At 36.7% G+C, this 24,182-nt stretch overlaps 1 protein-coding gene across 1 annotated transcript in view; it reads right to left on the reverse strand.

The window, feature by feature from the left end:
* The window catches only part of EYS (eyes shut homolog), a 710,358-nt gene that overhangs the window by 211,370 nt on the left and 474,806 nt on the right, over window positions 1-24,182 (reverse strand). Inside the window, exon 35 of the mRNA XM_072333503.1 lies at window positions 6,395-6,507. Within this exon, the coding sequence (XP_072189604.1) occupies window positions 6,395-6,507 (113 nt within the window). The remainder of the gene's footprint in view (window positions 1-6,394; window positions 6,508-24,182) is intronic.

A 24,182-nucleotide genomic window follows, 5' to 3' on the forward strand; every position in this document is an offset into this window, starting at 1 on the left:
TCTTGTTTCAGTTAATCTCACAACTCCAAACTGTTTATGAAAGAATACAAACATTACTACCTATACTCAGATGTAAGAATATAACTTAAAAGTCTGAATAATCTTTCATATACTGGATAAACTCAAAGCTTCACAGTGTCTTGCAGTTATTTATAAACTAAGGTATAACTAGACAAAAGAGTTTAGTGATTTTCACCTGTTTGTACACTGGACTAAAAGAGAATTCATCAGATTAGATGAATTCAGATAGGAAAACCTTTAACCTTAACTAAGTATTTTATAGACTCTTATAATGAACTCTAATATACAGTACTCAGTAATACAGCCCTTTTCCATTCCCAGGTGTGGAATGGTAACTTTTTGACTTTCAGTCAGCTGAGAAATAGTTTTCAGCAGTCCCAACTTTCCCCCTTTCCAAAGTGCATAGTTCATTCTGTTGATAGAAATCAAACCCCTCATACACATGTTGAAAGATGCTCTGGATTGTGGAAGTTATATTATGTTCTTAAAAAGCTGGAAGTTTCATAGAAATTGCATGGGAGAATGAATTTTAAAGAGTTGTTAGGGGTCTCTTGCAATGTTTTTAAAAATATCACAGAAAACCATAGAACAGAAAGTGGAGTGAGTGCCCACAGAAGGAAGGGCATTTAGAACTAGGGAAGTGGAAAACTGAGGATAGAGCAGAATCAAGGGCTTACTGAAAACATGTAAAGAACTCCCTATTATATTGTGTAGCTCCTAAGAAAGTTGTCATACATTACAAAACCCATCAATCCTCCTGATGGAATGAAATGTAGGTAATATACATTCAAGAGTTTCCTTCTTAAGTGGAAATAGCAATTATGGTCTCTTCTGAAATGAAGCCTAGTTTCAGCCTAAAAAAAACATCTTAAGATAAATTAACAGCAAAATAAAGTCTTCAAGAAATAAAATCCAAAAAGCTGTCCTATAGGCATTGATGAGGTCTGTTTCTTAGCTCCTGTCTGTGAATGTAAATTGTACATTTACATTCATCAGTAAGAATCCTCTTAGGAAAGCAGCAAACAGCATTTTTTTATTTTATTTAGGAATTTAAAAAAAAAAAAAAAAAAAAAAAAAAAGGCTAAATGGAATGGATAGGTATCTGTGTATATATATGTGTATGTGCATGTATGTGACTGTGTAGTCCTTGCCTCCTCCCCCCAACTCAGCCTAGTCGTTGAACCCAAGGCCTAGTGCATAGAGTAAAGTGCAAAAGGCCTCTTCTTTGGCACTGATAACAATCAAGGTTTCATGGAGATAGCTAATGACCACCATATTGTCTCAAATAGGGAGCTCAGAAAACTGATAACAGACACCAAAATCAATAGAATCATAGAATCAAAAGACCATCTAGTCTAACCATCCTCCCATCACCATTAATACCACAGCTATTAAACCATATATTGTAGCTCCTCATCCAGACACCTCTTGAACACTGTGAGGAATGGCAACTCCACCACCTCGTTGGGCAGCCATTCCAGTGCCTGACCACTCTCTGAGAGAAAAAGTTTATCCTTACATCTAATCTAAACTTCCTCTGGTACAACTTGCGGCCATTTCTTTGGGTCCTGTTTGTTGCCTGGGAGAAGAGGCCAAAGCCTTCCTCGTCACAACCTCCCTTCAGGAAGTTGTAGAGTGCAATGATGTCTCATCTGAGCCTCCTCTTCTCCAGACTAAACAACCCCAGCTCCCTCAACCACTCCCCATAAGATTTGTGCTCCAGACCCTCACCAGTTTTGTTGCCCTTCTCTGCATATGTTCCAGGGTCTCAGTGTCTTTCCTGTAATGAGGGGCCCAGATCCAATTCTAAGTTGTATCACTATGAGTCAACCATCTTACCCCTAAGGACCCCTTTGAGAGTTCTTCTTGAAAGCATCTGGATGAACACCAGAATCTCCCCTCAAGCAGGGACACCTATTGAGGTTACAAATGCTTGCACAGAGGTTTGCCCAGGATATGATGACACCTTGCCAACAGATTCCCAGTAAGTGATATATTGCTTTTAAGTGATATATTGCTTTTAAGTGATATATTGCTTTTAAGCTATACCACCTTCACTAGGATTTGTTCTTAGATTCATTATGTACCTCCAATCTCCTGTGTAGCAAATGCTCAAGGATATCTAGTCATTTTGAATCTTGTTATGTCACTGTCATCACTGTTCAAAGTAGCACATTATATCTATTTTATATCAATAAATATCTTTCTGCCTGCCTCTTAGAAGTATGCAGTGCTTATTTGGTCTCCATCCATAACATGTGCATTTTGTTTATGTGGTTGTATGCTTGAAACCTCTGAATTTTCCACATATAGTAAGCCTCCTTAGATTGTTGCCACTGTATTTATTTTCTCTTTCCCTGTTTTCTTTTCCTTCTGGGCCAGCGGCCTGCGGGCCGACTGCCCCCCTGTCTTGGGTGCAGGTAGATTTTAGGCTAACCCACGACAAAAGCAAACCCCAAGTCCCAAACACTAAACCAGAATTGAGCTACAGTAAACACCAGCTTTTAATAATGGGAATCAAACCTTAATTTGTATCTGTTATCTCAATTCCATCTGACAGTGATAAACATTTTTTACAGCAAATATATTTCAGCAACACTTTCTGAAACACAGAGGGTTTTTATTGCATTAACATATCTCAATATCCTTCTTCAACAGAAGGAAAGAAAAAAGATTTCATTTCATAGCAGATCTCATCAGAGATCTCTAACTGTCTCCTCTACAACTGTTGGCCATTAAATAATATCTTCTAAAATGGCCTATATATACATAGCTCTGGGACAGGAATAGTTTAAATACTGTATTAAAATACACTTTGATAAGATTTAGATAAGTATAGAGTCTAGTGTAATTCCAGAAAACTGCCTATTGGAGGCTGACCTTTACTAATTCATATGGGTCTATGATAACCTTTCCTGAAAGCAAAACCCACATACCTCAGAGGACTTTTAGGGCTTCAAATCTGTTCTCAGAGAGCCAAGCTCACATTCATTTTCCTGCATGTAGCCTTATACTGCCATTTCCAACCCTGCCTTATTTGCACCTTACAGCAAGAAGCTCTGATAGGCCCTCCATGTGGCTCATCCAGTGCAACCCAACCATTCCAGTTCTTCTGCTCCCCTGGTACCATGTGCTGTAGCATCTCACTGAACTTTAGGCTTGAACAAGATGTGTCTGCAGATTTTTACTTTTTTTTTTTTTTTTTTTTTTTTTTTTTTCCCATCCTGTGCCACAGAAAGATGGAAGAGGTGTGAGGTGTCTGAGGTGTCTCCCCCTTGGGAAGCCAAGAGGCACTAGTAGCGGCACACTACTTGAGTTAAGAGCAGACCAACCTCAGCATCCTGACTGCTTCAGCTGAGAAACACAGTTTACGCTTGTACTGAAAGCTCATTTCAGAATAATGCACAAACCGAGATTTGACCCATCTCAGCCTATAAACTTTGTTGAAAACAAGGGATTGGAGACCGAACTGTGTCATGCTTGCTCTTCTCTGCAGTGCAGTGCGTGCCCCTAGATTCAGCTGCCTACAAGAACTAGAGTGTCCCTGGATCTGTGTCATGATAACAGGGCATCCAGTTTAATACAGGACTTTACCTACCTGAAAAGTAACCTGTCACCTGAGCCCCATTAGAAAACAATTCTCCTTCATTGCAGTGTATGCATTTTGTGCTTTAAAAACAAACAACCAAAAGCAAACAACCAAAACTAAAGATGCTAGAGAACCAATAATTCTTGCCCTATATTTTGGATATTTTATGCAGTGGATAATCAGTTACATATGTCAGTGAAATTAATGTTGTGGTTTCATTTTCTGTTTCTCAAAAGTTTTTAAATTGTAACCTAAATTCTATTACTGTCCTGAGATAAGCTCGTATGAAGAGCACTGATGCATCCTGAAGTAGTGATGCCAATAGTTTTGAAAAGGTTAATGAACTGTATCAAAAATTTGTTTTTGAAAACTCTCTGTATTATGTGCACATATTAGCACAACCTTTTGGCATTTTAAAATTCAAATAGATCTAGTTAGAAAAATGGCAGAACACATTTGAGTAAATTTCAAACCCATTAAAAATTCATGAGCTTAAAATTTACTCATCAAGCCCATACACTTTAAGAAGTTTCTGCATGTCTCCGTTTGGCTGACCTACTATATCACAATAATAAAGTCATCCATGTTGAGGACCAAGAAATAAAAAAAAACATCAGGTTACATGGATGACACCTGAGCATGGTGTAAGCTAGGATATTCAAAAATGAGTAAAAAAATCTAAAGGTGATGGATGACAGATAGAAGGACAATTAAAAAAAAAAAAAAAAAAAAAAAAAAAGAAAGAAAGAAAGAAAAAGAAAAAAAATGGCAACAGCAAGAGCAAGAACACAAACAGTCAGTGTCACAGGAAGACAAATACAGGGATGTTACTGCAGGAAGGAATCGGAGAGCATTTTCTGCCGTGTTGTAGAATAAGTACTCTGTGTTTGCCAGGCAGCTCCATGTGTAGCAATATTGCATCAACAGAACCATATGAATTCTGTGTACACCAGGCATTCTAACATTCATCATGTTTTCATATTTGCAACTTGTATTGCCAAATTTTAGCAACTTTTTCCTTCCACCTCAAGAGAAACATCTCTTCCCAAGAGCCTCACATTGTAAGAGAATAGTAGCAGAGCTTTCTGGATGCCTTCTGACAAACAGAATTTATAGGTAAAGATCAGCGATGGTCAGGAGGCATGCAGGTTAAAACTAAAATAAAGAGCAAGGAACAAACAAGCTGCCAAGTTAGGGCAGATACAAAATCCAAGGGCAGAGAATGCTTGCCAAGGTTCCCTGCAGTTCTCTCTCAACCATGCCACCCGGGGAAATTCAGAATACTTTGAATTCTGTTTCCTACTCCTATTCACAGAGGAACTTGTCCCTGTGAGCTACAAGGAGCTGGACACTGTTAAGATTCATCATCAGCATTCTAGAAAAAGCAAAGAGAAAAGGAACGTGCTGTTCACAATAGGGGATTTGTAAGGTCCAGCATTCCTTCCACCATCTTTTGACAAATAAGACTATTTTCAAAGTTAATCTATATAATCTATCATGTAATTTTACTCACCTAATTAGTTACATATATACAGTAAATATTTGTAAGTAACAGGCCATAGAATCTCAAAATGGCTGAGGCGAGAAGGGACCTCTGGATTCATTTGTACCATCCCAGAGCAGGGTACCTGGAACCACATCCAGGAAGCTTATGAAGATCTCCAAGGAGGAGATTTCACAACCTCACTGGGTAACCTGTGCCAGCGCTCCATCACTCTCACATCATCCACACACAGAATCCTGCCATTCAGAGGGAACCTCCTCTGTTCCAATTTATGCTCATTGCTTCTTATCCTGGCACTGGGCACCAATGAAAAGATACTAGCTCAATCTATGCATTCTCCCTGCAGGTATTCGTAGACTCATCCACATCCATTGGTGAGATTCCTCCTTCTTCTTTGGCTGAACTGCCCCAGATCTTTCAGTCTCTTCTCACAGGGGACATGGTTCTGTTCTTCAGTCAATTTTTCCAGAACATCCAGATCTCTTCCATACTGAGCACAGCACTCTGTATGTAACCTCACTAATGATGAGCAGAAAGGAAGGCTGACCCCCTTCTACCTGCCTGTGATCCTTTGCCTAACACAGCTAAGAATACCATTAGCCTTCTTAGCAGCAAGGACACACTGCTGACTCATATTCAACCTGTTCATCAGGACTCCTAGGTCACTGCTTGCAGAGATGTCTTCCAGCTGGGTGGAACACAGCATGTTCTATTTCAGATCACTAATTTCTGTTTCAAATAAATCACTGAGTTCTGATTTAAATAAAATAATATTTAATATTGATGCTACATAGGATCAGCCACAGTCTACTCTAATTGACTAAATAAAAGTATCAGTACAAATCGGAATAAATCTTGGCATACAATTCTATAAGTTATAGTGTCACAAATAATATGCTATTCTAAATTACAGAAGTTTAAAATGGAACAAAGCCTAATTCGCTTAGAAGCTTTCTCCTTTTTGTTCAGATATCTGTAGATGCTACAAACAGACTGGACTAAGCAGATCTCATTGGTCTTATGTCTTAGCAGACCATGGCTGAAATCTCACACTAAATAAGCCATCAAGCTTAATTGATCTTAATTGAAAAGTGTCTCTCATAAGGAAAAGGCTTGATAAGCAAACAAACAAGCATGATATTCATCTATATCCATCTATATAATCATCTTTTTCTCTCTGACCATTATAGAAATTATCTAGAATAGACACCCTATTTAAGGAAGAAAAAAAAAAACAAAACAGTTTCTTCTGATTTGAAAAGGTACAGAGGGTACTTTACCTGCAACTGTCAATATTCCTTCTTCCCACAGCATTAGAGAAGTTGAAAGGCCCCACATTATTGATTTCTATGACTTGTATACAGCCAGTGAAATTGTAGACAGGTCCAGGTATCTACAAAGGAGAAAAATGCACACATTTCTTATGCTTGTTGTCTCTGTAATCAGTGTTGAAAAGCATTATGCTTCTGTGAAAGATTTCTAACATACTTCAACCCCACACCTGAAGAACCCTCCTGGTCTCCATTTATTTTGCCATTATGAAATCCTATCAGGTACCTTTGAAATGACAGCAAAAATAAGTAGAACTGCCTTTTGAAAATCAACTCAGAGAATTTTGGACCCAGAAATAGCACAACAGGTACAGGAAGACTTCAGCAAGAAGTGGACTTGTCTAACTTTAATCAGGTGCTTTATTTATTCTTTTTTTTTTCTTTTTTTTTTTTTTTAATTTATTAAAACAACAACAACAACAACAACAAAAACAACAGATGAACACAGGACGTAGGGAATAGAAAAAACAGGAAGCAGAGAATCTGCTTTAAATAATCTACACTTACTTAAGTATACTACTTCTCTGCTCAAAAGATATCTAGCACCATCAATCATGATTCAAAGCTGCCTAAGGACCTAGTGAGAATGACACTAGGGGCACTGGAAAAGAAAAAAAACAACCCACAAACAAATCAATCAACAATAAATTGCCACTTAAACAAGCAACACTTGTTATAATATGGTGGCAAGTGTTAAAGTGTATAAACAAGCCACCCAAAATGTTGCAGCTGAGACTTTATGGACTAGGGCACTGAACTGGGAGTGGGTTCTGGTCACACCAGGTCATGTGTACATATTCACAGCATCAATGAACAGGTGAGAGTCCATAGTTTTGTAATAAATGTAATGTCTGTGAATTTACATTTTATGCTACAGTAACAGTGGAAGAGGGCATGACTTGAGTCATCTAAATGATAGATGGCTGTGAACACAGAGAATGAGAAGTAAGACACAGATTAGTCCTTAGCACAACCATTCCTAACACTGATAATTATTCAGGCAGGTTTAGATACCTGAAGAAGGAGAGGACTCACTGAGGTAATTGGTTAATATGGGAACACTATATAAAAATAAAGGGATATTTTTAAAGGAATTCAAGTAAGCATTCTAAAGGTTAAAGCCCATGCAGCTGCATACTTGAAACAAGCTATTAGAGATTCCCTCCTCCCTAAAAAAATAAAAAACAAATAAACTAATAGAAGAAAAAAGACTCAACAGCTTCCCAAACCTGTGATGCTTAAATATTAAGGTAAAACAAACAAAAAAAACAAAAACAAAAAAAAAAAAAAAAAAACAACCCCACACTTATAAGGGATAAGAAGATATCCTTTAAAGGTTGAAGTCCTGTTCAAATGAAGGAGAACAGAAAATAATATAAGTGTGAAAACCTAAAGCAGGCAAGGCAAAGAAAAATAAAAACAACTTTGTAAAGGCATAAAAATGAGCATTAAATGCTTTTTAAAATGCAACAGGAGCAGGAAGCCTGCCAGAAAGGTAGGACTAACACACCATCAAAGTACAGAGTTTTCAAAGAGATATGGTTCTAGCAGGAAACATAAATGAACTCACCAAATAAAAATTTAATGCAAAGGATCTCTGGGAGGTTCCCATGCCAGAAACCCTTTTTAGTAAGAATACATCAGAGATCTGTCTCACACTGAAACAGCATTAGAAAATGTTTTAAAATAAATTAACAAAGTTGAAGAGTAAAAAACAAACAAACAAACAAAAAACACAAAAAACAACCCAGCAAATAATGTATAACTAAGAGGAATTAATGAGCTTTTTTTTCCATGGCCTTCACTTCAAACTGGCTTTCAGGTTTTTGTTTTCATTTGGTTGTTTGACTTTTTTCTTTTCTTTTTTTTTTTTTTTTTTTTTGTTTTGTTTTGTTTTGCTGACTGTTTGATTGGTTTTCTTCTCTTTTTATGATTTGGGAGAGGAAAACAAGACAGGGAAATGCAAGAGCACAACTCAAACTACAGGTCAGTAAGTCCCATTTCCATTATAGACATACCAATAAAACCACATTAAAGAACAACTTCAACAGACACATGCATAAATATAACACACCAGCGAACAGTTGAGATAGTTTCTGAAAAAGGAAAATGTAACTCATGGGAGGAATGAAACATATGAAAAAGATGCCTTGCTATGTAGTCTTTGATTTCCAGAGGTTTTTGACAAGCTCATATGTTAATGGGCTGCAAGTAACTCAGTCACCATGGGATAGCAAAAGGCCTTCAATAAATGAGAAGAATGGTTAAAATAGAAACAACAAAAATGGGAATAGTGAGCTTTCTCAATTATGGAGAGCCCCTATAAAATGTCTGAGAAATCTGTATTAGGATCTGTGCTCCTCAGCTTATGCACTCTTAATGTTACTTAAGGTAGCAAAATCAAAATCCTGAGCAGAGATGTAAGAGAATTTCAAAATATATGGTATATAGGGATCGTGATGCATGTGAGTTTCTGAACAGACTGACTATACAGATCAGGAATCTTTATTCAGGAAAATCCACTGTTATGGAGGGTTAAGAGTAGTTTGCAGATGAATTAAGAGTTTCCACAGTTTCTTACAGTACAGGATCAAAAGCACACTAAATTACATAAATCAGTACCAGCATGAAAGCAACCTGAAAGGTACACATTTCTCACAACTCAAAGTTTAACCAGGAAACTCTGCCATATTATTCTGTACATGCTGAAAATTTAAGGGAGGTTAAAAAAAAAAAATTAAAAAATCTGCAATTAATAGAAAGTTTTTTCCATAAGAATCTTCCCTTTCTCTATTGTTATCATTAGAAGTCGTTAAAATAACTATGATCTGTAGCCTATATATTTACTCTTTACCAATCAGCAAAACATGTTTCATATTGCGATGGCTTCTTGTTCTCTCCAAGTCACTGAAGCCTGCCTTTTACTTTAAATGAAAAACTGATTTTTAAAAGAGAATGGTTTTAAAGTTAGGTTTTACTAGAATGTAAAACACTATATCAGAACATGGGAAACAAGTAGATCTCGGGCATGCTGGCTGTTAAACAGATAGATTAAATGGGTAGATCTTCCACATCCCTCTTTCTTGGCAGGTAGTGTCCTTTTCTCTAATGTTTTTTTTTAAGCAGCTCAATCACTCCAGCAGTGCTCTGCATTCAAGATATACACAGCTGCTCCTGGATCTCAAGGAAAATTACCCTTCCACTGTCACTTCTACAGGCTGACAATTCCAGGTAATCTTTGTGCACTGTCCTACCAAGTATCACTTTTTACTTTTTGTAAGTGGTACTTGTAAGTCTGTTTTTCCTGCCTTTTATAAACAAATTAACTTTCAAACTAAAAGAATGCTGGATCTGTTGCAAATTCAATGTGAACAAAGACATGAAGGTACACACTTCTAAGAAGTGACACCGTACCCAAAACATAGCCCAAAACAAAAATGAAAAATTATACAATGTTTTAATATTAGTTGCATAAATCAATTTTTAGAACCCTTTTTCTCTCTCTTAAGCATTTATGAAGCTTCACCAAAGCTTAATCATGACACTTTCCAGTCACATCATGTAAGTTGTTTAAGTTGCCCTCATTCTTTGAAGTGTAAAAAGCAAACAAAGAGAAAGAAAGAAAACAAAAGGAACCAATAAAAGCAAAGGTCAGACACAATATAGCTTTAACATTTATGACATCCACTGTTCCTTGTTAAGTTCTTTCTAGACTGAATATCAAGTTAGTGTAGGGAAAATTCACTATGGCAACCTATGATCCATTTTGCACACTGAACAGAAAACTAACGCTTGGCTTGGGAATCAACCTTTATCTGCACATTCCCCCAAGCACCATTATCAGTGAATATTTTAATAACATGATTTCACAGTATCACAGTATCACAGTATCGTGCGAGTTGGAAGGGACCTTAGAGATCATCGAGTCCAACTCCCAGGATTCGAGCCCTTCTGTGTAGCAGAGCAGCATTTCTGCCACTTGCGCCACAGGGGGGATTCGAACCCCAGGCCTCTGGTGTTGCAAGCAGCAACTTATACCACTGAGCCACCAGAGGCACACCCTTCCCCCAGAAACAAACACACAGGCTGTGTGCCTAAATATTTCTTTTACACTGATATTTGTATATTTTGAATGTAACAGATTTCTCTAAAGTACTATTAAAATTCCTAAAATCCTCGTCTTGGTTCTGTAATTGTAACTACATCACAAACACCCTGGTCAAACAATCTCTTGCCTTTGGAGTGCAATCTTGACAAATACTCTTTCTATACAAAAAAAAAAACTAATGTATTCCTAGATGTATTTAAGAATAAGGGCTACTGATACAGAGAAAAAAGTAACCAAGTTTCATTCCACTATTTTTGAGAACAGATACTAGTTGTTATCAGTAGATTAGAGTATTAAAACATGAAATTCACGTTTCTCAGTTTCTTCACACTTACACAAATACATTCATATACTGACAGACTGTAATACTTAAAATGCCTGAAAATGTCAGGGTCATAGCAACACCAAAAATTAAATTCAGTACAATTCTCTATTCTGAAACTATGCAGATATGTTTGACATATAGTAACCATGCTCTTTAAATGCCCTTTATACATGACAAAAATGAGTACAGATACTTACCTGGTAGGAAAAGTTCACACATATATGCCAAACCATTTATTAACATCCCTTACTGCCTAGCCTAAATTAGAGCTGCTGTTAGGTAGAATTAGCCTAGAATTGAGTTCCTAGTAAAATGAGCTTGCATGCTGTCATTTCTCTACAGATTTGTAAATAATATAATTAGGTTTTGGCCTATGATCAGAGCTTTTTATTACAAAAACATAATTAATGCAAAACAGAGCATAGCACAATCTTCCCTCATTTGACTCGCCCCAGGATAGATTTAAGATGTATATCTTAGAATTTCTCACTATAGATATTACAGTGTACCACAATGCAGTGTTTAGTAATCTTTCATGTTTTTTCCCCTGACACATCTATGCTGTTTGTCATTGCACTTCCTAATATTTACTTCTTATACATATATACTCAGCTTCAACATGAATATACATGCGTTTAATTGTTAGATAATGTAGCATAAAATAAATTGTATCAGATTTTAGTGACATTTCAAAATGTGTACAAAGATAAAAAGTGGTATTTGTTCTGAAAACAAACATAGTAAAAAGAAAATATCTAAAATAGAGGAGCAGGAATATTACTTTAGTTTCTGTACTAATAATAGTTAAGTAATAAGTAGGAAAGAAAAACAGGATGGTAGAAAGGTATAACTGTCTACATACCTCCGCAAATAAAATAAAGCATATAAAACACAAAGGAAGTAATACTGCTTTTACATCCTGACCAGAACTGGTCAGGAAATTAAACCCTAAGCACAAACTGAAACACAATATCAACATTTTGCTTAATTGATACATTAATATAATAGACTGAAATTGTGATAATGAGCTAAATGTCTCAAAATCATTTTAATTCTGTTATAAAATAAACATCCTTTTTAAAAAGAATTTAAGGAGTAAGCCAAATCAAGATTATTTTTCTTGTAACAGCTTGTACTGAATTTTTTGAAGAATGCATTGCTCATATCCTGAGTCTGTGTTTATCAGATCTGTCATGGATATTGAAACACTTTTGCAAAACTTTTATGAAACAAGAATGGTGAAGCATAACAAAATAGACAGAAGAGAGGGAAAAGAATCCTTGATTTTCCTAGGGCAATGCATGTTTGTGACTTGCCTCCTCATTTCTCATTTGTTCTAGCAACACAAATCAGGGATTCCAAAACTTCTCTTTCTGGGGGAAATAAAAAAGTTAAGAGATCATCCAGTCCCCTCCACTGAAATGCATGGAATGGATCCTGTGAGCAGATCAGTATGGTAAACCACCTCCTGCCTTGCTATGCTTTGCAGTGGGAGCTTAACTGTTCACCTACCTGAGCCCAGATTTTGGCACAGCCAGCTCACTGTGTAACAGGTATCCATATTCTTTCTGCATCATCTAAACTGAGCAGCAGTAGAAAACTCTTCACTGTTTCACCGTCAATTTCCCATTATTCTGCCATTTTGTTCTGGCTTAGAATGGCTCATTAAGCCAAAAAGAATTAATTAAGACCTTTAAAATCAGTAAGCCTAGAAGATTCAAGGGTAGTAAGCTCCTTTACCATTGTAATGAAAGTTTGTCCTTGGTCAAGATCCTTATTTTTTTAAACTTCTTCTTGCCTAGCATTTAAGCAAGTGCAGTGGTGCTTCTCAGAAGTTATATGAATATTTCAAAGTATGGAAAGATTTCCCTAAGTTTTATGGCTAGCAATACCTGGCCTTTCTTTAAACAACTGCAGTGTTTCTGCTTACAATCATAATTCACGTTTTAAGTTCAACTAATGGATTTTACTATTTAGTTAATGGGATAAAATGTCTCCCATGTGGACAAACTGAAAAATACGCTGCTCTGCGAAAGAGTGAAAGGAAATTTGGGCCAGTTTTTATCCAGTACAAGCTCTATCAACTAACTGCAGAAATCAACTCATCTGTATGTAAAATCAAGCACTTCAGTATTACAGAGTGGTGATGAAGTTAAATACTGAACAATGTGCTAAGCTTGTATGATGTAGTATTATAATTATACTTTGCTAAGCTAAGTATTATAACACATTAGCAAAAGACTACCCTGAACTAATTTTCAGTCCAAGCCAGTAAACTTCTGTTTCTTGTCCAATAATCAATAGTTCAGACCTACAAACATTTGATTGAAAAGATTTGTGTATCTATTTTTATGTACTGCTGGATACATAAAATAAAATTAATTGTGACACACATCATGCTCAATCACAAATAGTGAGAAACAAAAAAAGAGAGCAGTTGAAACAGATTTGTACATCTGTGTGAACAAGAGGAGATAACAGTTTATGTAAAACAAGGAAGAACACGCATCAAATACATTAAAATTCCTATGACTATTTCCTGCATAAGAATGAAATACACGTTTCATAAGTTACAGTATTTATATGGAACACTTGGAGATCTTCAGAAATAAAGATGACTGCAACAGCTAAAATGTTCTAACAAAATAGGCTTTCCTATATTGGATGTAACCTGAGTTATACAGTATCCAGAAGGGGTCAATTTTTGTCAGAATTACAGGAATGTAAAAGAATACAATACAAGAATTCTTTACAAGAATGTAAAAGAATTCTCCCTTGGAGAAGGGAGAGATAAGAGAATTTCTTTACAAATTTCTAGGACTTTGTATCTTATGTCAGTGCATTGTGTAAACGTTTGCAACTAGACTGTGTTTTCCTTTTTTATTTCTATTAAAACTTGACAGGCTGCTACTGATTGTTGTCTGCACTATCTTTTGGGTAGATGTTGCTGCAAACAATAACACAGGAAATATATCTGCAATTTGTCACATTAACATAGATTCGAGATTAATGGCAATTTAACTTGGCACAAGCAAGAAGAAGACCCATGACCTATTTTGTCATCCCTCCCAAGGGAAGAAAAACCTTTAGTAAAGGAGTGAGATAAGCCATTGGATTCAGTTGCCTAATTATTAAAACTCCTATTTTGAGATTCACAGTCCTCAGAGATTTATAGCAATAAATGATTCTCCAGAGCTGTGAATTTCTTGTTCTGCCTCCTCATTGCTACACAAAGTTGTTGGTTTATATGAGACATCTTTATTTTCTTAGTTCTATCTTCTCCTATGCTGGTTTGTATACAACTGATGCACATGTCAGAAGACACACCCAGATCAGATATTCATATTCTTGCCTTGGGTTAAATGTACTCAGCATTTTTTTCTACTTCTTTTACAAATTTTATATCAAATTTACAATATCCAAGAAAGCCAGCAAAGATAAAACCGTCAGATTCACATGATCTCATTCTATGCACTTAAAGATCTACAAAAATCAAACATCATTCTATAAGCCAGAAATGCAGAATAAGTTGTTCACTTAAAAAATAGTCTCTTGATGCTGAGAGAACCTTATGTGTTCCACTTCATGTTCATTGGCTATTGTCCTGGCACTGGGCACCAATGAAAAGAGTCTGGCTCTGCCTTCAATGTACCTGATTTACAGACACTGGTTATATCTCCCTTGAACCTTCTCCTCTCCAGCCCCAGCTCTCTCAGTCACTCCCCGTGAAAGAGGTGCTCCAGACTCCATCATCTTTGTGGCCCTTTGCTGGACTCTCACCAGTATGGCCACAGCACCAGGGAGACCAGAGCTGGACCCAGTGCTCCAGCTGCCACCTCACCAGTGGAAGGATGACTCCCTTCCAGCTACTGGCAAAGCTCCTCTGAATGCAAACCAGAATGCTATTAACCTCCTTTGCCAACTGAGCACACTGCTGGCTCATTTCATCAACTTGGTGAATCAGGGCTGCCAAGTCCTTTTCTGCAAGAAATCGACAAACTCCTTCCTGTAAAAAATCTACAAAAATCACAATACCTGGTGACAGCAGGAATTTCTTCAGAAGGATATTTTTGCCATGTTAGTGGAAGACTTTTCACATACTGAGTATGGAATAATATAACATCATATGACAATTCAGCTACTATGATTTAGAAGGCAAAAGTAATTAACTTTCATATATAAATACATCTATGCAAACACGCATACAGCTTAAAATTAATACAGTCTTTCAGGCTGTTACACCTGATTCATTCAAATCCACCTCCTCCAAGCTAGTATCTTTTCCTAGTACAAGATTCAACATTATTCTGCTATTCATATTCAACAATGGAAATCTACCAGAAGATAGAAAGCAGTTTTGCAGCATGGATGAACAGATTTCACTATTTTCACAATCTGATTACAAGGTAAAATCAATAGCTTTGTTTACCAGGTATTGAGTACATGTGAGCTTACAAATGGCAAACAATTTAGGATCATGCATAAAGCCAGGATAGTCCTGATGTTTCAGGTTTATGTTAATATGGCATCATAGAATTTGCTTGCATTAATTTTGAAATGTATTCTATAAATTGATTTGTTTTTCATGTTTTCCACTCTTTTTCCATACCGTTCTGCTTTAAATCTGAACAATAGCTTGCATTACTGCATTTTTACATGGGAATAAGAATATGTAATGAGACAGTGACACAGTTAAGGAATATTTTTTCTCTTTTAACTGTTACATACAGAGGAAGCACCTTTTAGTAGCTGTATAAATAATTTGCAGATTTTAATAAACACTAGCAGAGAAAAGTAGGTAGAAGGTAAGTAAACACAGAGGTTTAAACCACAGAAGAGTGACAGACACTGATACAGCCAGTCATCTTCATTCCATTTTGCTTTAAAAATGTAGAACATTAACAAAAATATAACATTAATGACTTTTTTTGCCACTGTTCAACAGATTTCCAATTTACTAAAGGTCTCCTTTATTCTTTCATTTCCAAATCTCCCTTCATTGAGATGAAAAAGCAAAAAAGACTTGCATTTCCATTGCTCCATGAAGAACAGTTGCCATTTCCTTTGTTCCTTTCTTGTTTTTGTGATGCACAACTAAAAATGACAGATTTATAAACAATGTGATCACTTTGTTCCTTTCTTAATACTGACTCTTGCTTTTCATTACAACAGCTTAGTTGGCTTCCACCTTTAGCACAGAGTGCATTTCCCACTGGCTTGGCAAATGTGTTATTTGGCTATTTTTCAGGCTCGTCTATGTGTTGCATGCCCAGTAGGTACATGCAGATACTTAGTTTAGAGTGAAGCTATTAAGCAAACAGCACTGAGAGGCTTATTTGCCAGGGTTCAGAAATGGCCTCCATTTACTTTTTTTTCCCCTACAAAAACTGCCTCTGCTACTGTCTTTTTAGTTAGAAAATAGAAATGAAAGAACACAGTAAAATGCCAAAGCTGTCAAGTTACACAAAGTCAATTTACTCTTATGGAAAAAATGGGAACTTTTTCATAGGGTGGAAGATTCAGGGACTGAGACTGAATGTGGAAAGAGATTGCTAACGCTATTAGAGAAGCGCTTCTGCTGGAAATCACACAACTATGAGACTGACCACACATAACTGGAGACCCCATGCTTTTGATGCTAATAGAATGTCTTTATTCCTCTTTGTAATATTTCATCATTTTTATTTATTTATTTATTTTTCCCCCATCAAATAAACTCTGAGCCTAAAAACAATGAGAATGTCTCATACCTGGGTTGCTCTGAAAGTAATGCCTACTATTTATTTCCATGGAAACGATAAAATGTATGAAAAGCACAATAACATGATTTGATAGAACAAATTCTCAGTATTTTTCAAGTCACCACTGTTACCTATACATTTTTTGCAAGCAATGAACAAGAACCTTCAAGCTGTGCTGATAAAAATCTGGATCAGCGCAGGTAACCCACTGTCACTGCTGCTCAAAGGCACCACTCACTGCTTCCCTGTGTTCACATTCACTAATCTGCATAAATGTTCATCAAGTGTTGAAGAATGCCAATGGGTGCAATTTTCTTTCAAATGGAGGAATTCAAGTGCATACCTTTGTTTCACGCATACATAAATATCAACCATTTTGTTAGACAGCAACAAAATGTAATGGGATATTGGCAGGAAAGTTCAAGGTCTACTGCTGTACCAACATCTATTTCTGACATCATGGGGCAAAATAATAATATAGAAGGCATTACTTTCAGAGCAGCCTTTGTATTGTAGTTTGTTGAAAGTGAAGGACATTTTAGAAACACTTCATTGTGGAAGGAGCAAGTACCATAATTTAAACAGAATCTAGACAATTGTTAATAAAGATTTTCTCTTTTGGAAGGGAAAAGTCTAAAATTAAAGGAATCGGCGAAAGGACTGGAAACATCAGAGATGGGAGGTTTGAAATTTCCTTAATTAATGTGGCAAAAAAAGTCTGGTAATCAATAGCTGAAAGAGGGCACTGGGAGTAATAAATATAAAGCAAAAAGAAGAAAAAGACTTGCCAAAACTCAAACTGAATTGGATCTCATACAGTATTTAAAAGTGCTGAGGAAAGAAGGGGATGAACTAAAATTGAGGGAATAGATCAAGTCACAAATACTGTAGATGTGATCAAGAGCCTTTGTCTTAATAACTGTGAAAAAAATTTTAGAGTTCTCCTTGACTGTATTTTACTGGAATGTACATTATACTAGCTTGTATTTTAAGTTAATATTTTGTTTCCTGGCTACTACCAGAAAAAGGAAAGATGTTATTCACTTCCATTATGAGCCAGAGGAGGATCTCAGGCTTTAAAAAAAGAAAGGTAAGATCCAGAGAGATCAAGAGAAAAATTTGGATGGCACACAGGCAACAGGGCTAGCAAGGGACTAGCAGACTGCAACTTAAGCAAGGCTGAAACTACTGTTAGGGAAACACAGCAGAGAGAGTAGGCTCAGAGGTAGCAGACATGTTCTAATTATCATTCTACCAAAATGTGGAATTACTGGTATTATTATTTAAAGGCATTTGGTTTTCTTTGTTTAAAGGAAGACACAAAATATCACTCTCAGGTAGCTTCATGTAATTTTGGGTCAGATCAGTCAGCTATCAGCTCCAAGGTTACTTAAGCAGCCCAGCATTCACTCAGCTGAAAGATTAGGGGATGCACAGAACCTCATAAGTCTATACCAGGTGTGACCCCTCCCAGCCTCTTGCCTACCACCCCTGGGTTGAGCACAGATCCAGAATTTCTTATGCATATAACAAGAGCAGTTTATGCAATGCTTAATGCAAACCAGTGTATGTAAATGCAAGCAACTACTACTAAAACTGTTAGCAAAGTGCATTACATATTTGCATTACGTCACTTTAGTGACAAGGATAATGGAGGTGAGAATTAAATCTGAAAATGCCTGCATGCCTGTCCTGGAATATGGGGGGGGGGGGGGGGGGGGGGGGAAAGTGTGAGATAATGTTTTATTGTCTATTGAGGTGGCAGTAGACACTTGGTTTTGGTTACTAAGTTTATAGTTGTCAGAAAAATCTACGATTTGTTCCTCTTATCATCCAAAGCACACAAGTTTAATCAGCAAATGTAGTTTCCAATGGGATTTTGTAGGATTTAGTAGTAAATTTTTTTTTTTTTCTCCTTGAAATGAAACTCATTGATTTGAATTTTAATAGAATGGAGGTGCAAGCCCAAAAATTCATTTTAGCGGCATAAAGCTTTCAAATTTTAAAAAGCCTGGAGAAATATCATTCACACATAAATTAGAAACAGATGAATACGGTCTATTAAAATATGATTTTAAGCTTGCATAACATGCTCTCTCTCATGTTTCTTGAATTTTGTGGTTACACTGTTACATGCTATGCTCAGTCATTTAACATGATCAGAAACATGTTTACCAATGAGTAAACAGCAAATTAATCAACCCTTAATTTTAACTATGCATTACAAGGAATGCATAAAGAAGCAATGGGTGAGATTTGCATATTCCCATCAGTTGCAGAAGGAACAATTTTGCAAGAAAAGAGCCCACAGTTCCCAAACACACAAAGGAACAATGGGCAACTAGCCTAGGGAACTGCTGATTGTTAGGTTTCCTTGGGTAAGTACTGCATTAGCTGCCTGACTGTTATAAATATTCTAAGTATCTTTCTGCCTTGTCTGGCTGTAGTCTGGTTATTGCTGAAGTTCAAAGGATCCTAGCTAAACTACTTCTAAGTAATAATTGCCTTCACACAGTTCTTTTAGATTCATATCATCATGCTGTATCACCTTAAGAACTACAAAGGAAATATACAGACCAGTAAATAGTATCCGCTGGTCTGCATAGTCAGTTTATACCTTATCTTGATAGGTTACCCAAGTTTTTCTGGTTTTCCTCATTGCTTATAGAGAGTGTAACAACCACCATTCAAGTCTTAGATATAATTCTGCCTTTAGAAAGGGACTGAAAGGGCAAAGTAAGCCAGGGTGAGGAGTTATACAAACAAGTGTGGACTGTGCATGAATTTTTGTTGTGAAAAGTTTCTGTTTTCAGGAAAGTATCCTCACATCAATTTTTCATTCAAGTAGATACTCTTCTATCAAGCTTCTTAGGGAAGATCCAAGAGTACCTTTATGCAATGAATGATTACAGACTGTCTTCCCAAGCTCTGGGAGTCTGTTTGGGAACAAAATAATGTTCAGTAAGTGTCTGGAAAGAACTCAAAATGATCAAACAACAGATGTCAGGGATACAAACACTGAAGAGCACTGCTACATGAAATCTCTTCAGAGAAGCTTCTTTAAGCCTGAAGCTTTGCTGGAAGGGACTGATACCAAGCACATCCTCTAAGGGCTCATGGAAGTTACCTCCTAATTGCTCAAGCCTTACTTCTCACTTATCATCAACCAGACCTACTGAAATTTTCCAAAAGGGATCTTAAATAGTCACATGGATGAATTACTGTAATGTCATTTCAACAGATGATGTCATTTATGGAGCTCCATTGCTTCCAGACAAAGAAAGACATTTCTTTTCATTGTTTGCATAACATGTGGTGGATGAATTATGCCTATAATTATCAAAGGTATGAGCATTATACATTGCACAGAGTTCCAAGATGTCAATGAGAAAGCATAATTCTATCTCACACTACAGACCCCGAGTTGCAGATTCCTTTCATATGCCCGCCACCCACAAACATTCTGTGCTGTTGCTTTCAAGACAACAGTCTCTTTTTAAAAAGCAGCTACCAGACTCTATCATGAACAACAGGGAAATGAGGTGAAATACCTGACAAGGCATCTGAAAAGGGGTTATAAGCTATTGGATATGAAGTCCTGAATATTCTCAGCAGAAGATTAGTCATCCCATATGTCTGCAACCACCCTCAATTCTGCTCAGTGATGAGAGAGAAGTGATAAATGGTTAATGTTACTAAGGAAAGTGGGGCTGTCAAAGGATGAAAGCATTGCATAGACACTGAAAATTTCTCTCAGGACAATTCTCCCATCACCCACACATGAATATGAGGTATCAAGGAGCTCTTGTACTGGACTGCTTTTTGCAAACAAAAATGGGCAGTAGCTGTAGCCAGGATCCTGTTGAATATGCAGTTATAGGCTAATTAAGAGGCAACATCAACCACAAACCAAAGGTGTTAACAGCAGGTCAGCCTGCCAGCTATGGGAAAATAAGTGCCCTCAGTTGAAAGGCAGAACTTTATCTTCTTGCATCCTTGCCAGTAAGTTCAAAGAGAAATGAACACCTAGATTTGAACTCAGAAATTCATGAAAACAACTTGCATGCAAGTTCAAAAGAGTCCCATCCCTTCAAAATGTTCCTCAAAATAAAGGAACAGTCACAGAAGAATCAGAATCAAATATATGCACTCTTAGCCAAAACAGCAACTTTCTTCTGATAAAATAAATGTTTCCCCATGCCAGGTGCAGGCACTCAGCTGCTGACAGTGGAGCTGCAAGCTCCTCTGTAAGGTGAGGCTGGGGCTGCCCTGTGCTGCACACAGCTAGTTCCAGAACACTTCAGGCCCCACTGCAGGGCATGGCTGCACAGCCAAGATGGCAGTGCTTCCGTAAAAACATCACACAGGCTGAGCATCAGAGCATGAGAGGGGGAAAAAAAAAAAAAAAAGAACTCACAAAAAACAAACAAACAAATCAAAAAACAAACAAACAAATCAAAAAACAAACAAACAAATCAAAAAACAAACAAACAAATCAAAAAACAAACAAACAAATCAAAAAACAAACAAACAAATCAAAAAACAAACAAACCAACAACAGAAGTACAAAGACTGTGTTCAGAGAAGAATGAGGGAAGGAGGTCCTGGAACAGCTATTCTCCTGCTGCCAGTGGAGAGGACCATGCCAGAGCAGTTGATTGTTTCCTATAAGAATAATGGCCTGTAGGGAGTCCTTACCAGAACAAACTTATCCCAGAGGACAGCAGCCTGTGGAAAGGATCCACACAGGAGTAGGGGAGTATATTTAAGACCAAATGCTGAATGTACAAAGACCTTAAGATGACAGATAATACTATTGTCTGTAGCAAAAGGCAGAAAGTTGAAAAATAATATCAAAGGAGGCAGGCTGAGCATGGAAACCTCCAGAAACCAATGGTAAAATACTCCAAGGCATGCTGGCCTCACTGACATACTATGATAACATACTGAAAAGAAGTAAAGAAGAGTACTGACTTCCATCTGAGAATGAAAAACAATAAAGTGAATTACTACAGACAGCTGAAAAAAAAGGTATGATTTAGATATATGCTTTGATATTGATTCCCAGTAGCTGTATCAATACTCTCTGTAGTGCTCAAGAGATTTTTGTCACCAGTAAACTTGCTAAAGGTGCTCTCTGTCCCGTGATCCAGCTCTTAATAGGATGGGACCCACTACTGACACTTAGGTACACCTCTTGTTACTTATGCCACTGACTACAAACCCTGAAGACCTGTACAATTAGCCAGGTTGTAATCCAGCTGTACTTTGTCAGTTTGTTCATGATTGTATCATGGGAAACACTGTCAAGGCTAAATAACAGGCTCTGCTCTTCTTTTGTCCACCTTGCCAGTCATCTAATTGCAGAAGGCTGTAAGGTTGGTCTTCTTCTCTGACTACTCTCATTCACTTTGCTTTCCTACACATGTATACAAATGCTTTCTAGGAGGATTTTTCTCCACCTTCATACAGGAGACTAACATGAGGCTCGTCCAAGAGTGATGTCTGTTTTCTTCCAATCTTCAAGAATCGCTACAAATTGTTATGACCTTTCTAAGATAATTAACAGAGATCTTGCAATAACAGACAATTTCATCAGAACCTGCAGGCACAGCCCATCAGACAATTTGTTTGAATGCTCCCTTACTTTATCCTCTTCTATCAATTGTTAGTCCTCCATGCTCCAGTTTTTCCCTCTGGTCTCAGGAGCCTAGGATTCCTGAAGGCCAGTTTTATAGTTTTACTGATGCAAAGGCAATACTGAGGACTTCAGTCATCTCCATGCCATTCATCACCAAGTCATCTACCTCACTGATCACTGGGCCCACGTATGTCTAATAGACAAATGGGTGAACACCTGCAGTGACCTGTCTTGCCAGTTAGGACTTGAATCACCAGAATCCATACAAGAAAATCTAATGTGGCTTAGGAAATGGAGTAGCTGGCATGAAATTGAGAGTCAAACACAGCTTCCTAAAACCCTAAAGGCAAAGACGTCTAAACGTCAGTTATAAAATATTAATTACAGTGTGAAACTATTGCAGATATGTTTTACATATTGACTCAGAAAAGAAGTTTGAATAGGTACTCCACAAGCACTGCAACAGAAAAAGTTATGACATCCTACAGAAATACAAACCATGCACTTTATTTCCACTATATATATAGTGTTAAAGTGTTATATCAATTTATCTGTGTGCCTATCAGCTGCCTTTACAAATCAAATGTACCATACTATTTTCATCTTATATTTTATTTAAATTGATTCCCCAAACCATTATTTCCACCTGCAGTAAATATTATTAGGGAACAAAAACAAAAAACAAAAAACAAATCACAAACATTTCTTCCTAGCTAAATAGAAATTTGAATTCAAATATCTTATTAAATTTCCCAAATACAGAGTTTGTTTACAGTCCCTTCCCTGTATGGCTTTTTCAAATTGATCCCAAAAGAACAAGACAGGAAGCTTTACTGCTGCCTTTGTATCAGTCTTTTAATTTACTGAGAACACTATCTGGTTAGCTTTGAGCATTTAGAAAACACAAATCAGTGTTCAGGCACTATGAGTATGAAACAATTAAAATCCTTTGAGAAAAATACTTTCATAAAGCCAAATTACAAGAGGATTGCAGAGACAGTGGCAATCACTATCATTCAGGTTCAGCAGGAAACTAAGTTTCTTTTGCTTTTCTTGCCACACTCCTTTAATTTCAGACACAGAGGTTTCAGATGTTTGATTTCCTCATGCACAGAGAGGTATGCTTTTTTTTTTTTTTTTTTCTCCCCTCTCTGCATAAAAGTGCTTCCAGAGATCTTAGTTAAATCTATTCATATTAAGACTCTCATGCAAGTATGGAACAGGAATGATCTATTTGGCTTAGTGTCCTGATTGTGCCCATATTTCTGGAGCGCAAACATGCTGTTTTTAATATTCTGATTCAAGATGGCTGAAATCAGTCAAGGTCTTCACAGATGGCCTGGGGCTGTGTAGTTCTTAAAGTTCCTTGACTTCTTTTCTGCAAGATTATAAAGCAACCACAGTATCACTAGTATATGTGGTTACTAGATTTGTAATAAGTACAATTACTTTAGCATCTACTATTACCTAATCTGATTAAATTCCTTTAAGTTTGCTTATAGTAATCAGTTTTACACTTTGTTTTTCTGTATATATTACATATGTGGAATGCTATTTATTTGTGTTTTTTTTTTTTTTTTTTTTTGTTTTTTTTTTTCCTTTCGTTTTCTTCTCCCCCAGTATTATTGTTGGTATTAATGAGACTTTTGCACTTATGTCTGAAAATCACAGCCATGTGAAAATTTATCAATTTAGAAAAAACCTTTTTTCATCTCCTTTAATACGATGAAGAGATCCCAATTCCTCACCAGCAATAATTTATGGTACTTAATTAAGGGTTTGTGTTATTTTTTGTTTCTGGTTTGAATGTTGCTATGTCTATTTTTATTGGGCTTTATGGAAATTGTTAGTAACGGTATGATATTAATATCAATTTACTCATATTACATAATAATAGTATCAATAAATCATATTGTCACTAT

Source organism: Excalfactoria chinensis, chromosome 3 (assembly GCF_039878825.1).
Source record: "Excalfactoria chinensis isolate bCotChi1 chromosome 3, bCotChi1.hap2, whole genome shotgun sequence".
Taxonomy (NCBI): Eukaryota; Metazoa; Chordata; class Aves; order Galliformes; family Phasianidae; genus Excalfactoria; species Excalfactoria chinensis.